The sequence below is a fragment of the Genypterus blacodes genome, unplaced genomic scaffold (genome assembly GCF_046128005.1).
Source record: "Genypterus blacodes isolate CSIRO-AG114 ecotype Tasmania unplaced genomic scaffold, CSIRO-AGI_Gbla_v1 ptg000136l_1, whole genome shotgun sequence".
Classification (NCBI taxonomy): domain Eukaryota; kingdom Metazoa; phylum Chordata; class Actinopteri; order Ophidiiformes; family Ophidiidae; genus Genypterus; species Genypterus blacodes.
This window is the reverse complement of record NW_027466938.1, coordinates 109,833-124,800: the sequence shown is the minus strand read 5'-3', so window position 1 is coordinate 124,800 and position 14,968 is coordinate 109,833. Positions and strand designations below refer to the sequence as shown.

General features: G+C 43.9%; 2 protein-coding genes across 2 annotated transcripts; both read right to left on the bottom strand.

The window, feature by feature from the left end:
- Nucleotides 1-2,830: 2,830 nt before the first annotated feature.
- Nucleotides 2,831-6,158, bottom strand: LOC143011557 (E3 ubiquitin-protein ligase TRIM39-like). Its single transcript, XM_076164461.1, has 2 exons — nt 6,020-6,158; nt 2,831-5,403 (listed from the first exon to the last, which is right to left on the bottom strand). The coding sequence occupies exon 2, from the start codon at nt 5,392-5,394 to the stop codon at nt 3,751-3,753; it is 1,644 nt and encodes a 547-aa protein (XP_076020576.1). The 5' UTR covers nt 5,395-5,403; nt 6,020-6,158; the 3' UTR covers nt 2,831-3,750.
- Nucleotides 6,159-10,628: 4,470 nt separating this feature from the next.
- Nucleotides 10,629-13,585, bottom strand: LOC143011564 (E3 ubiquitin-protein ligase TRIM21-like). Its single transcript, XM_076164468.1, has 2 exons — nt 13,419-13,585; nt 10,629-12,802 (listed from the first exon to the last, which is right to left on the bottom strand). The coding sequence occupies exon 2, from the start codon at nt 12,791-12,793 to the stop codon at nt 11,153-11,155; it is 1,641 nt and encodes a 546-aa protein (XP_076020583.1). The 5' UTR covers nt 12,794-12,802; nt 13,419-13,585; the 3' UTR covers nt 10,629-11,152.
- Nucleotides 13,586-14,968: the final 1,383 nt, after the last annotated feature.

The window sequence follows — 14,968 nt, the reverse complement described above, 5'->3', positions numbered from 1 at the left end:
CGCTCCTGATCTAAGCTTTCATTGGTTCAGCATTTCTATTCCCACACTTTCATGGATCTCAGCTTGGAGTGAACATAAAACCTTCACACACCTGGCCAGAAGAAGACTTGAAGCCAGGACCCTCTTGCTGTCAGGGAGCCGCCGCACCACGGTTAGCAGTTTTGACGACAGTTATACTTGAAGAAGTGCATCGTTTTGCTCTGACTGCTCTGAATCTCCGAATTACCAGGCTGCAGAAAAAGTAAAAGTGTCTGACTCTACAGAGTCAAGGTCACAAACCTCATCATCCTCACAGACAAAGTGCAGGAAATATGATCCCCCATGGGAATCCCCCTGAAATTGACATTTAGGTTATTACGCTGAAGAATAAGTTAAGTGAACTATTGTGTCCTGAAGCAAAGTCAAGAGTCCAGGCTCTTTCTGTGACGTCACACTGATCTATAGCACAGATCCACTGTGGAGGCAATAAAGTACAAGCGGTCTTAATCAATTAGAAGCTATGCCCCACATCCTGGATTCTGTCATCCTGACCTTTTCTACCTTTACATCAGTAGAATAGATTCATAAGGGACGCTGGAAATATCCACCGTTTGGCGCAGGTGCTATCATATTTCATACTTTCATACATTGCTTCATATTTTACAGCTGTAATTCACTTCTGTTGTCTTTTACATCCCACAAAACTCATTACTTATACTTGTAGAGGGCCAAGGAGATAAATTGAAGGCTCTTTTCCACTCTGCACATTGTTTAACAGACTTCTTTCTATTAAGACTGGCAAGGAGTTTTATCTGAATCCTGGAGCCTTCATCAGAATCTGACACTATTCACTAGAAACTGCACACTTCTTCCAGCGTTCTTATGGAATGGCACTTAAATGGCTGTGAGGGGAATTCCATGAGATATTTCTGGAGGGAATCTAATGTTCTGGTGTTCCAGTGAAGTGGTCATAAAAATGTGCTTTTCAATTCCATTCATATTGGAGAGATGCTCCTGAACAATACTGCATGGTGGTGTTGTGTTACAGCAGTGTGATATCATTTCAGACTTGTTTCCTCAAAAGGAAACCAACATTGATATCAGCGCTGGATGTTTTTGTGTATTAGGAGTCCTTCTTTGGCTCCGGTTCACTGGAGGCTTTCAGCTCCATGAATCTCTGGGCAGCTGTGATGATCCAATAGAACACAGACTGAGAATATGAATGAATACTCTGGAGTGGCAGCTGGGCTTTGGGGATAATCACAAACAAATATGAAAATGTGAAATTGGTAGAAATTGTGAAAAATGAAGCCAAAGGAGTGGAACAGTGATGTGAGTGAAAGCTGCTCCAATACAAGCAACAACAAATACTCTGGCTTTAAGTGATGTAGACATGATATTTAAGATTACATCATCATCATAAGGACACACTATGGTTATGAAATATTATATGGAATGTTCACAACCCTCTGAGTTATAAGAGATGGCCAAACTATGCAAACATGAGCAGTGGACGGCTTTCAGACACATCACACTGACATTCTCTAGATACAGCAGACGTAAACAGTATCTGAATCTAAAGTGTCTACATCAAACCCCCACTCAGCCTGATTCATGATATCTAAATGACGTGCTGTGGAGATGCAGATGATCTCCTCGTCATCCATACTGATCCCACTACGATGCAGTATAGATTTTTCCTCATCATCATATCATCACATCATTATGATTTACCTGACAAAAGCTACAACTCACAGGAAATGCCCACAATTGGAAAGATGATGATTCTTTGAAGCTCACAGCGCTCAGCGGTCCCATGAAGGCCTTATCAACGTACAGTACCATCAATGAAAATGACGTGTTTCCGTTTCATTCACATCTAGACTTCAATTACATTATCTTGTCAAACACTTTCTGTAATATTGTGGAGTATAAACAATCTGAGATACGGTGTGTGTTGCCCATATCCACTGGCAATGCAACTCCATGCATGTGTGTGGGAATCGTCTCTAACCCATACATGTAGAGCCAGTGTCAGTGACAGCGTCGTCTTCAGTCACATCACAAATCTTAGGTTGGTTTTAGAGCTTGAACTCAACCTGAACCTCAGTCTAACCCAGGGGTGTCAAACTCAAACACACAGTGGGCCAAAATAACAAATTGGGACTTAGTCGCGGGCCAGACTTCATATTTCTTGAAAAATGGACTACACTTGTGTATGTTGTCCCTTCTCTCCAGATATATGATGATTAACTTTTTCATATGGAAACATACTTAAGTTTAGCTTAAACTTTAAGTCTGGAAGAAGCACAGCTTAATATTATAAACACATGAGAAATAGATTTTCAAATAAGAGATACATCAGTGGCATTCGTTTCTTACTTTTATCTAAACAAATAAAAGAAAGTATTATGCCTCTCTCTATCTGTAAGCTTTCAAGTTCATTTTCAATGGAAACCTTTTTTTCACAGAACAACAGAACAACCCTAATCAAATAATTGCCCTCAATGAAAATCCAACAATTCTACTATTCTAGGTCAGGCGAGACTAAAGTGCATAAAGAAAAGCTCAGTTTGCTAAACTCTGATTTACTCTGATGCACAGAGATCTGTGCTGCCGAACATAGAGAGCGTTTGAGCAGCTTGGGGACGGAGTTGTTGGGGAATTGTGTCTGGGATGAAACGAGGAAACAGAGTCATACTTTGCATTTGACGCCACTTTGCATTCCACGTCAAATGCAAACAAATGCATTTGACAAACAAATGGGGTTAGACTCTAACCCAATACTGCTGTCTGAGTTACAGAGCAAGTAAGCAATATCTGTAGAACATCGTCAAAGTGGCTAACTTCACATTGATGCATGTAGAAGAAGATCCTCTCAACATGTGACACATCTGAATTTACCCGTCTGCTCTCCTGGTTGGACACATCGATGAAATAAGAGCCAGCGTTTTTCAGCATCCCTTGTTTTGCAATCTGTGTGTGTTATTATGTAAAGTCATCTCAGATCTGTCACAGCTGGTCAATCAGAAATGGGGTTTTTGAGATGAATCAGCACAGCGGTGGAACAGCGAGGGAGCGCAGTGATGGATCTGTGTTTCTGCATGCAAATATTACTAAATACATGCTTAAATGAAAATAAGAACATGGAAATTCTGCATATTATGTTTCCTTTAGTGAAACTGACTGAACTGAATCGTGGCACGGCCTTCAAAGCAATCATTTCTTTTAAATGTCAGATAGAATCACTTTCCCTCTGAATATTTGCAATCTCCTGGTGGCACAGAGATCAAATCATTTATTAGAGAAACTAGAGTCTACTTTGCATGTAAGTCGCTTTGGATAAAAGCGTCTGCTAAATGACCGTAATGAAATGTAATGTAATGATACCAAACATGAAAACAGCTGACATGACCTCATCCCAACTTTATTATTGTTTTTGTTCCAAAGATCAAAGACAGAATTCAGTCCATTCATAAACCACAACCCAACATTTGTGATATTTACAGAGATCAATCAAACCTTTTGATTGATCACACTTACATGCAAAGACTTAACTAAAAGCTTCTGATTGATTGATTGATGAACAGTAATCACAGTTCTTAGATCAGTGTGAGTAAATTGTTGTGTTACAGCAGTAAGAAGCAACCAGAAACAAATATGATGTCATCAGAATGTGAAGAAAAGACAAAGTAAAGAGGGAAGATCAGCTGATCCTTTGTACTTTAGTTCCCTTAAACCACAGAAACGTTTCATGTAAACTCCTGCAGGTTAGGCAGAGTGACTGACAGCTGAGATGATCAGAGGGGCGGAGTTTGTACCATTAAAATGAAGCCAAGGACAGAAGTATGGGAGGAGCTTATGAGTGAAGGAGCAGCCAGTGAAGGAGAAGATCAGAGCTGCAGCATCCACGTCATAGAAGGAGACCAGACCCTCCTCATAGTCCACAAACACGCCCACCTTCTCTGGCTTTGACTTTAGGCTCAGAGGGACAGAAGGTCCAGCACCAGCTTTGTACTCATCTACATTCCTCAACCCTACAGTCCAGTAACCTCTCTGAGGGCTCAGTGTGATGTCTCCCTTCCTCTTGCTCGTCTCTCTGGTCACTCCTAAAGTCCACTCTGTCTTTCCTTTGACCTGAACCTCAAAGTAAAATCTTCCAGAGGAGAAACTCTGCTTTGCTAAAACACCAACACATGTATCAAATCTCTGTGGGTTGTCTGGGCGATTCTTCCTCACATCACTATCATAAACTTGTTTCTCATCATCAGACAGGATCAGATCAGGATAAGCTGTATCAGGATCCAGTGTCACGTCCACTGCAAACTGCTGGATCCTCCTCAGCTCCACCTTCTCCTGCAGCTTCTTCACCTCCTTACTGAAGGTCTCCTCCAGCTGAGCCACAGCTTTCACCACACTCCCCTCATGTGACCTTTGATGGACTCTGACCTGTGTCCAGTCCTTGGTGGGAGGAGCAGAGCTGATGGATGAGAAGCTCTGGAGGAGGTGGAGGTGATCTTCAGAGAGTAGGAGCTTCTCCACATCAGCAGTTCTCTCTCTCTGCCCAGAGAGTTCCTGCTGCAGCTCCTTGATGAAGTCTTCAGTCTGTTTCTCTGTGCTCCTCTGCTTCTCCTCCATGGTCTTCCTGAAGTTGGCCTGGATTTTCTCCACAAGCTGCTTCAGAGCGGTGAAGACCTGATCTCCATCTGCTCTCTCTCTGTCTGCAGCTTCCCTGCTGAGCTTTGCTGACTGTTTCATCTCCTGGATCTTCAGTAGTGTCAGCTGGATCTTCTGCTGAAGTTCAGCCACCATCTTCTCCAGCTCAGACTTCTTTCCTTCATATTCTTCTTCCAGAGGAACAAACTCATGGTTCTTGTGGTCTAAAACAGGACAGATGAGGCACACACAGGTCTGGTCGGTCCTGCAGAAGAGCTTCAGAGTTTCATTGTGCTTCTTACACATCCTGTCCTCCAGGTTGTCCACAGGATGGATCAGCTGGTGTGATCTCAGGCGTGCTGCTGTCAGATGAGGCTCCAGATGAGTCTCACAGTAGGAGGCCTCACACTTCAGGCAGGACTTGATGGCCTTTAGTTTGGTTCCAGTGCAGACGTCACACTGAACTTCTCCTGGTTTGGCAGCTGGTTCCTCTGATCTTCTGCTGGCTTCCTTTTGAGTCGACTGTCTGAACTCAGCGGCCATCTGAGATATGAACGTGTTGATCTTCATCTCAGGTCTTGTGCAGAACCTCTCTTTACACAGAGGACACACACACAGGACGTCACTGTCCCAGTGTTTAGTGATGCAGCTTTTGCAGAAGTTGTGTCCACATGGTGTGGAGACTGGATCAGTGAAGACCTCCAGACAGATGGAGCACAGGAACTGATCTTCAGACCGCAGACAGCTGGCAGCAGACATGTCTACAAACTGAGAACAGACGAGAACATGAGTGAAAACATCTCTGGAGACACAAACACTGATTGTTGAGCAGGATGAAGAGTCTGGAAGTCTTAAAGCTCCTGAAGTTCATGTCAGAGTGAAACAGGAGAGACGACTTTGTTCTTGATGGATATTATGAGCAGACTGGGGTTTGTCCTGAGGGGGCGCTCAAGGAAACGTCATGAAAAGACTTCAGGCTCAGCTTCAGGCTCAGCTTCATGAGGATTGATTGTGTATTGATCAGGACATGAAGCTTTTGTCCCTTTAGTTCTATTCAGACTGTTTGACTTTAAAGTTTCCCTTTTCACTCTGGAGCTGAACTTTGCCTCTTAATGAGGTCACCATGACTACAGGCTGCACTCACTTCACTTCCTGTGGCCGTGGGTGCGGCTCAGTGCTGAGACTCACTAACACAGATAAACACACACTTCCTGACGCTCTTTTCTTGCTCTGACGGTAAAAACTGCCGTGTGTTTACAAACACCAACGTGTGTGAACCAGAGCCAAGCCTTTAAGACTGAAGCAGTGAAGTGAGACGTGTGAGAGCAGCTCAGCCTGGACCTCATGCTGCTGCTGAAACTGACAAGATTCTGTCTGCACTCACCTGAGTTTGGCTGAGACGCTGCAGAGACGCTGCAGAGACAAACTTGGACAAACTTCTGATCCTCTGGCTTCTCTTCTGCTTCAGTCGAGGCTCTGCTGGACTCTGACTGACTGACTTTCGTTTCAGGTATATGACGTTGCAGCTTCTGCTTCCTCCTCTCGTGTTGCTCCTCCTCCTCCTCCACCTGTAGCTGTTGTTGCTCCTCCTCCTCCTCCTGTAGCTGTTGTTGCCCCTCCTCCTCCTCCTCCTCCTGTAGCTGTTGTTGCTCCTCCTCCTCCTCCTCCTCCTCCTCCTCCTGTAGCTGTTGCTGCTTCTATTCCTCCTGCAGGTTTGGAGGAAGGTTCTTCCTTTTTACAGACTTACACACGATGCAAAGTTTCTGGATTGTTTGTGTGTGAAATGATCGTTCTCTCTAACTGTTGCTCACTTTTGAAATGAGGCCACTCAAGTGTGTAGTTTTGAAAGTTTACTTAACAATCTGCAGGATCTGTAAGACATTGAATACAATCAGCACTGCACCTCAGCTCACTGTCTTAAGATAAGAGATAAGATAAGATAATCATTTATTTATTTATCTCTCTCCCTCTGTTTCAGGCGGCAGTAGCTCAGTTGGTAGGGATTCCACTTTGGAACCGGTTGGTTGCCGGTTTGAGTCCCGTATGGACCATGTAAGTGGACTGGTAGCTGGTGAGTTGCCAGTTTGCCTCCAGGGCACTGCTGAGGTGCCCCTGAGCAAGGCACCGAACCCCCAACTGCTCCAGGGCGCCGAATAATGGCTGCCCTGCAATAATTGGAAGTCGCTTTGGATAAAAGCATCTGCTAAATGACCGTAATGTAATGCAATGTAATTTATTCGTCCCACAGGGGGGGAATCCACATGTTACAGCAGCAAAGTCTAAAATGCAAAGCAATAAAGGGCATTAAGATAAAATAAGAGCCTGTTTATAATATTAAGCTGTGCTTGTTCCAGACTTAATGTTTAAGCTAAACTTAAGTTTGTTTCCATGTGAAAAAGTTGATCATCATATATCTGGAGAGAAGTGAAAACATGCACAACTGTAGTCCATTTTTCAAGAAATATGAAGTCTGGCCTGCAACTTAGTCCCAATTTGTTATTTTGGCCCAGTGTGTGTTTGAGTTTGACGCTCCTCATCTAAGCTTCCATTGGTTCAGCATTTCTATTCCCACACTTTCATGGATCTCAGCTTGGAGTGAACATAAAACCTTCACACACCTGGCCAGAAGAAGACTTGAAGCCAGGACCCTCTTGCTGTCAGGGAGCCGCCGCACCACGGTTAGCAGTTTTGACGACAGTTATACTTGAAGAAGTGCATCGCTTTGCTCTGACTGCTCTGAATCGCCGAATTACCAGGCTGCAGAAAAAGTAAAAGTGTCTGACTCTACAGAGTCAAGGTCACAAACCTCATCATCCTCACAGACAAAGTGCAGGAAATATGATCCCCCATGGGAATCCCCCTGAAATTGACATTTAGGTTATTACGCTGAAGAATAAGTTAAGTGAACTATTGTGTCCTGAAGCAAAGTCAAGAGTCCAGGCTCTTTCTGTGACGTCACACTGATCTACAGCACAGATCCACTGTGGAGGCAATAAAGTACAAGCGGTCTTAATCAATCAGAAGCTATGCCCCTCATCTTTAAAAAGTCATCCTGGATTCTGTCATCCTGACCTTTTCTACCTTTACATCAGTAGAATAGATTCATAAGGGACGCTGGAAATATCCACCGTTTGGCGCAGGTGCTATCATATTTCATACTTTCATACATTGCTTCATATTTTACAGCTGTAATTCACTTCTGTGATCTTTTACATCCCGCAAAACTCATTACTTATACGTGTAGAGGGCCAAGGAGATAAATTGAAGGCTCTTTTCCACTCTGCACATTGTTTAACAGACTTCTTTCTATTGAGACTGGCAAGGAGTTTTATCTTTCGCCTGACTTGAATGGCCTTCATCAGAATCTGACACTATTCACTAGAAACTGCACACTTCTTCCAGCGTTCTTATGGAATGGCACTTAAATGGCTGTGAGGGGAATTCTATGAGATATTTCTGGAGGGAATCTAATGTTCTAGTGTTCCAGTGAAGTGGTCATAAAAATGTGCTTTTCAATTCCATTCATATTGGAGAGATGCTCCTGAACAATACTGCATGGTGGTGTTGTGTTACAGCAGTGTGATATCATTTCAGACTTGTTTCCTCAAAAGGAAACCAACATTGATATCAGCGCTGGATGTTTTTGTGTATTAGGAGTCCTTCTTTGGCTCCGGATCACTGGAGGCTTTCAGCTCCATGAATCTCTGGGCAGCTGTGATGATCCAATAGAACACAGACTGAGAATATGAATGAATACTCTGGAGTGGCAGCTGGGCTTTGGGGATAATCACAAACAAATATGAAAATGTGAAATTGGTAGAAATTGTGAAAAATGAAGCCAAAGGAGTGGAACAGTGATGTGAGTGAAAGCTGCTCCAATACAAGAAACAACAAATACTCTGGCTTTAAGTGATGTAGACATGATATTTAAGATTACATCATCATCATAAGGACACACTATGGTTATGAAATATTATATGGAATGTTCACAACCCTCTGAGTTATAAGAGATGGTAAAACTATGCAAACATGAGCAGTGGATGGCTTTCAGACACATCACACTGACATTCTCTAGATACAGCAGACGTAAACAGTATCTGAATCTAAAGTGTCTACATCAAACCCCCACTCAGCCTGATTCATGATATCTAAATGACGTGCTGTGGAGATGCAGATGATCTCCTCGTCATCCATACTGATCCCACTACGATGCAGTATAGATTTTTCCTCATCATCATATCATCACATCATTATGATTTACCTGACAAAAGCTACAACTCACAGGAAATGCCCACAATTGGAAAGATGATGATTCTTTGAAGCTCACAGCGCTCAGCGGTCCCATGAAGGCCTTATCAACGTACAGTACCATCAATGAAAATGACGTGTTTCCGTTTCATTCACATCTAGACTTCAATTACATTATCTTGTCAAACACTTTCTGTAATATTGTGGAGTATAAACAATCTGAGATACGGTGTGTGTTGCCCATATCCACTGGCAATGCAACTCCATGCATGTGTGTGGGAATCGTCTCTAACCCATACATATAGAGCCAGTGTCAGTGACAGCGTCGTCTTCAGTCACATCACGAATCTTAAGTTGGTTTTAGAGCTTGAACTCAACCTGAACCTCAGTCTAACCCAGGGGTGTCAAACTCAAACACACACTGGGCCAAAATAACAAATTGGGACTTAGTCGCGGGCCAGACTTCATATTTCTTAAAAAATGGACTACACTTGTGTATGTTGTCCCTTCTCTCCAGATATATGATGATTAACTTTTTCATATCGAAACATACTTAAGTTTAGCTTAAACATTAAGTCTGGAACAAGCACAGCTTAATATTATAAACACATGAGAAATAGATTTTCAAATAAGAGATACATCAGTGGCATTCGTTTCTTACTTTTATCTAAACAAATAAAAGAAAGTATTATGCCTCTCTCTATCTGTAAGCTTTCAAGTTCATTTTCAATGGAAACCTTTTTTTCACAGAACAACAGAACAACCCAAATAAAATAATTGCCCTCAATAAAAATCCAACAATTCAACTATTCTAGGTCAGGCGAGACTAAAGTGCATAAAGAAAAGCTCAGTTTGCTAAACTCTGATTTACTCTGATGCACAGAGATCTGTGCTGCCGAACATAGAGAGCGTTTGAGCAGCTTGGGGACGGAGTTGTTGGGGAATTGTGTCTGGGATGAAACGAGGAAACAGAGTCATACTTTGCATTTGACGCCACTTTGCATTCCACGTCAAATGCGAACAAATGCATTTGACAAACAAATGCATTTGACGTTCCACGTCAAATCACAGTCACTCGCAAAGTCACTCGCAGAGCATTCTTGGATGTGTAGTATTAGCGGTGCATGCGCTATATACCGGTGGGCCAGCTCTAGCAGACATTTGACATTATCTCGCGGGCCAAATATAATAACACTGCGGGCCACATTTGGCCCGCGGGCCTGAGTTTGAGACCCCAGTATTGGGTTAGACTCTAACCCAATACTGGGGTGACTCTAACCCAATACTGCTGTCTGAGTTACAGAGCAAGTAAGCAATATCTGTAGAACATCGTCAAAGTGGCTAACTTCACATTGATGCATGTAGAAGAAGATCCTCTCAACATGTGACACATCTGAATTTACCCGTCTGCTCTCCTGGTTGGACACATCGATGAAATAAGAGCCAGCGTTTTTCAGCATCCCTTGTTTTGCAATCTGTGTGTGTTATTATGTAAAGTCATCTCAGATCTGTCACAGCTGGTCAATCAGAAATGGGTTTTTTGAGATGAATCAGCACAGCGGTGGAACAGCGAGGGAGCGCAGTGATGGATCTGTGTTCTGCATGCAAATATTACTAAATACATGCTTAAATGAAAATAAGAACATGGAAATTCTGCATTTTATGTTTCCTTTAGTTAAACTGACTGAACTGAATCGTGGCACGGCCTTCAAAGCAATCATTTCTTTTAAATGTCAGATAGAATAACTTTCCCTCTGAATATTTGCAATCTCCTGGTGGCACAGAGATCAAATCATTTATTGGAGAAACTAGAGTCTACTTTGCATGTAAGTCGCTTTGGATAAAAGCGTCTGCTAAATGACCGTAATGAAATGTAATGTAATGATACCAAACATGAAAACAGCTGACATGACCTCATCCCAACTTTATTATTGTTTTTGTTCCAAAGATCAAAGACAGAATTCAGTCCATTCATAAACCACAACCCAACATTTGTGATATTTACAGAGATCAATCAAACCTTTTGATTGATCACACTTACATGCAAAGACTTTACTAAAAGCTTCTGATTGATTGATTGATGAACAGTAATCACAGTTCTTAGATCAGTTTGAGTTAATTGTTGTGTTACAGCAGGAAGAAGCAACCAGAAACAAATATGATGTCATCAGAATGTGAAGAAAAGACAAAGTAAAGAGGGAAGATCAGCTGATCCTTTGTACTTTAGTTCCCTTAAACCACAGAAACGTTTCATGTAAACTCCTGCAGGTTAGGCAGAGTGACTGACAGCTGAGATGATCAGAGGGGCGGAGTCTATACAAAAAAAAAGATGCCCAGGACTGAAGTATGGGAGGAGCTTATGAGTGAAGGAGCAGCCAGTGAAGGAGAAGATCAGAGCTGCAGCATCCACGTCATAGAAGGAGACCAGACCCTCCTCATAGTCCACAAACACGCCCACCTTCTCTGGCTTTGACTTTAGACTCAGAGGGACAGGAGGGTCAACATAAGCTTTGTACTCATCTACATTCCTCAACCTTACAGTCCAGTAACCTTCCTGAGGGCTCAGTGTGATGATTCCCTTCCTCTTGCTCGTCTCTCTGGTCACTCCTAAATCCCACCCTGTCTTTCCTTTGACCTGAACCTCAAAGTAAAATCTTCCAGAGGAGAAACTCTGCTTTGCTAAAACACAAACACCTGTATTAAATCTCCGTCGGTTGCCTGGGAGATTCTTCCACAAATCACCACAGTAAACTTGTTTCTCATCATCAGACAGGATCAGTTCAGGATGAGCTGTATCAGGATCCAGAGTCACGTCCACTGCAAACTGCTGGATCCTCCTCAGCTCCACCTTCAGCAGCTTCTTCACCCCCTTACCGATGGTCTCCTCCAGCTGAGCCACAGCTTTCACCACACTCCCCTCATGTGACCTTTGATGGACTCTGACCTGTGTCCAGTCCTTGGTGGGAGGAGCAGAGGTGATGGATGAGAAGCTCTGGAGGAGGTGTAGGTGATCTTCAGAGAGTAGGAGCTTCTCCACATCAGCAGTTCTCTCTCTCTGCCCAGAGACTTCCTGCTGCAGCTCCTTGATGAGGTCTTCAGTCTGTTTCTCTGTGCTCCTCTGCTTCTCCTCTATGGTCTTCCTGAAGTCGGCCTGGATTTTCTCCACAAGCTGCTTCAGAGTGGTGAAGACCTGATCTCCATCTGCTCTCTCTCTGTCTGCAGCTTCCCTGCTGAGCTTTGCTGACTGTTTCATCTCCTGGATCTTCAGTAGTGTCAGCTGGATCTTCTGCTGAAGTTCAGCCACCATCTTCTCCAGCTCAGACTTCTTTCCTTCATATTCTTCTTCCAGAGGAACAAACTCATGGTTCTTGTGGTCTAAAACAGGACAGATGAGGCACACACAGGTCTGGTCGGTCCTGCAGAAGAGCTTCAGAGTTTCATTGTGCTTCTTACACATCCTGTCCTCCAGGTTGTCCACAGGATGGATCAGCTGGTGTGATCTCAGGCGTGCTGCTGTCAGATGAGGCTCCAGATGAGTCTCACAGTAGGAGGCCTCACACTTCAGGCAGGACTTGATGGCCTTTAGTTTGGTTCCAGTGCAGACGTCACACTGAACTTTTCCTGGTTTGGCAGCTGGTTCCTCTGATCTTCTGCTGGCTTCCTTTTGAGTCGACTGTCTGAACTCAGCGGCCATCTGAGATATGAACGTGTTGATCTTCATCTCAGGTCTTGTGCAGAACCTCTCTTTACACAGAGGACACACACACAGGACGTCACTGTCCCAGTGTTTAGTGATGCAGCTTTTGCAGAAGTTGTGTCCACATGGTGTGGAGACTGGATCAGTGAAGACCTCCAGACAGATGGAGCACAGGAACTGATCTTCAGACCGCAGACAGCTGGCAGCAGACATGTCTACAAACTGAGAACAGACGAGAACATGAGTGAAAACATCTCTGGAGACACAAACACTGATTGTTGAGCAGGATGAAGAGTCTGGAAGTCTTAAAGCTCCTGAAGTTCATGTCAGAGTGAAACAGGAGAGACGACTTTGTTCTTGATGGATATTATGAGCAGACTGGGGTTTGTCCTGAGGGGGCGCTCAAGGAAACGTCATGAAAAGACTTCAGGCTCAGCTTCAGGCTCAGCTTCATGAGGATTGATTGTGTATTGATCAGGACATGAAGCTTTTGTCCCTTTAGTTCTATTCAGACTGTTTGACTTTAAAGTTTCCCTTTTCACTCTGGAGCTGAACTTTGCCTCTTAATGAGGTCACCATGACTACAGGCTGCACTCACTTCACTTCCTGTTGCCGTGGGTGCGGCTCAGTGCTGAGACTCACTAACACAGATAAACACACACTTCCTGACGCTCTTTTCTTGCTCTGACGGTAAAAACTGCCGTGTGTTTACAAACACCAACGTGTGTGAACCAGAGCCAAGCCTTTAAGACTGAAGCAGTGAAGTGAGACGTGTGAGAGCAGCTCAGCCTGGACCTCATGCTGCTGCTGAAACTGACAAGATTCTGTCTGCACTCACCTGAGTTTGGCTGAGACGCTGCAGAGACGCTGCAGAGACAAACTTGGACAAACTTCTGATCCTCTGGCTTCTCTTCTGCTTCAGTCGAGGCTCTGCTGGACTCTGACTGACTGACTTTCGTTTCAGGAATATGACGTTGCAGCTTCTGCTTCCTCCTCTCGTGTTGCTCCTCCTCCTCCTCCACCTGTAGCTGTTGTTGCTCCTCCACCTGTAGCTGTTGTTGCTCCTCCTCCTCCTCCTGTAGCTGTTGTTGCCCCTCCTCCTCCTCCTCCTCCTGTAGCTGTTGTTGCTCCTCCTCCTCCTCCTCCTCCTCCTCCTGTAGCTGTTGTTGCTCCTCCTCCTCCTCCTCCTCCTCCTGTAGCTGTTGCTGCTTCTCTTCCTCCTGCAGGCTTGGAGGAAGGTTCTTCCTTTTTACAGACTTACACACGATGCAAAGTTTCTGGATTGTTTGTGTGTGAAATGATCGTTCTCTCTAACTGTTGCTCACTTTTGAAATTAGGCCACTCAAGTGTGTAGTTTTGAAAGTTTACTTAACAATCTGCAGGATCTGTAGGACATTGAATACAATCAGCACTGCACCTCAGCTCACTGTCTTAAGATAAGAGATAAGATAAGATAATCATTTATTTATTTATCTCTCTCCCTCTGTTTCAGGCGGCAGTAGCTCAGTTGGTAGGGATTCCACTTTGGAACCGGTTGGTTGCCGGTTTGAGTCCCGTATGGACCAAGTAAGTGGACTGGTAGCTGGTGAGTTGCCAGTTTGCCTCCAGGGCACTGCCGAGGTGCCCCTGAGCAAGGCACCGAACCCCCAACTGCTCCAGGGCGCCGAATAATGGCTGCCCTGCAATAATTGGAAGTCGCTTTGGATAAAAGCATCTGCTAAATGACCGTAATGTAATGCAATGTAATTTATTCGTCCCACAGGGGGGGAATCCACATGTTACAGCAGCAAAGTCTAAAATGCAAAGCAATAAAGGGCATTAAGATAAAATAAGAGCCTGTTTATAATATTTAGCTGTGCTTGTTCCAGACTTAATGTTTAAGCTAAACTTAAGTTTGTTTCCATGTGAAAAAGTTGATCATCATATATCTGGAGAGAAGTGAAAACATGCACAACTGTAGTCCATTTTTCAAGAAATATGAAGTCTGGCCTGCAACTTAGTCCCAATTTGTTATTTTGGCCCAGTGTGTGTTTGAGTTTGACGCTCCTCATCTAAGCTTCCATTGGTTCAGCATTTCTATTCCCACACTTTCATGGATCTCAGCTTGGAGTGAACATAAAACCTTCACACACCTGGCCAGAAGAAGACTTGAAGCCAGGACCCTCTTGCTGTCAGGGAGCCGCCGCACCACGGTTAGCAGTTTTGACGACAGTTATACTTGAAGAAGTGCATCGCTTTGCTCTGACTGCTCTGAATCGCCGAATTACCAGGCTGCAGAAAAAGTAAAAGTGTCTGACTCTACAGAGTCAAGGTCACAAACCTCATCATCCTCACAGACAAAGTGCAGGAAATATGATCCCCCATGGGAATCCCCCTGAAATTGACATT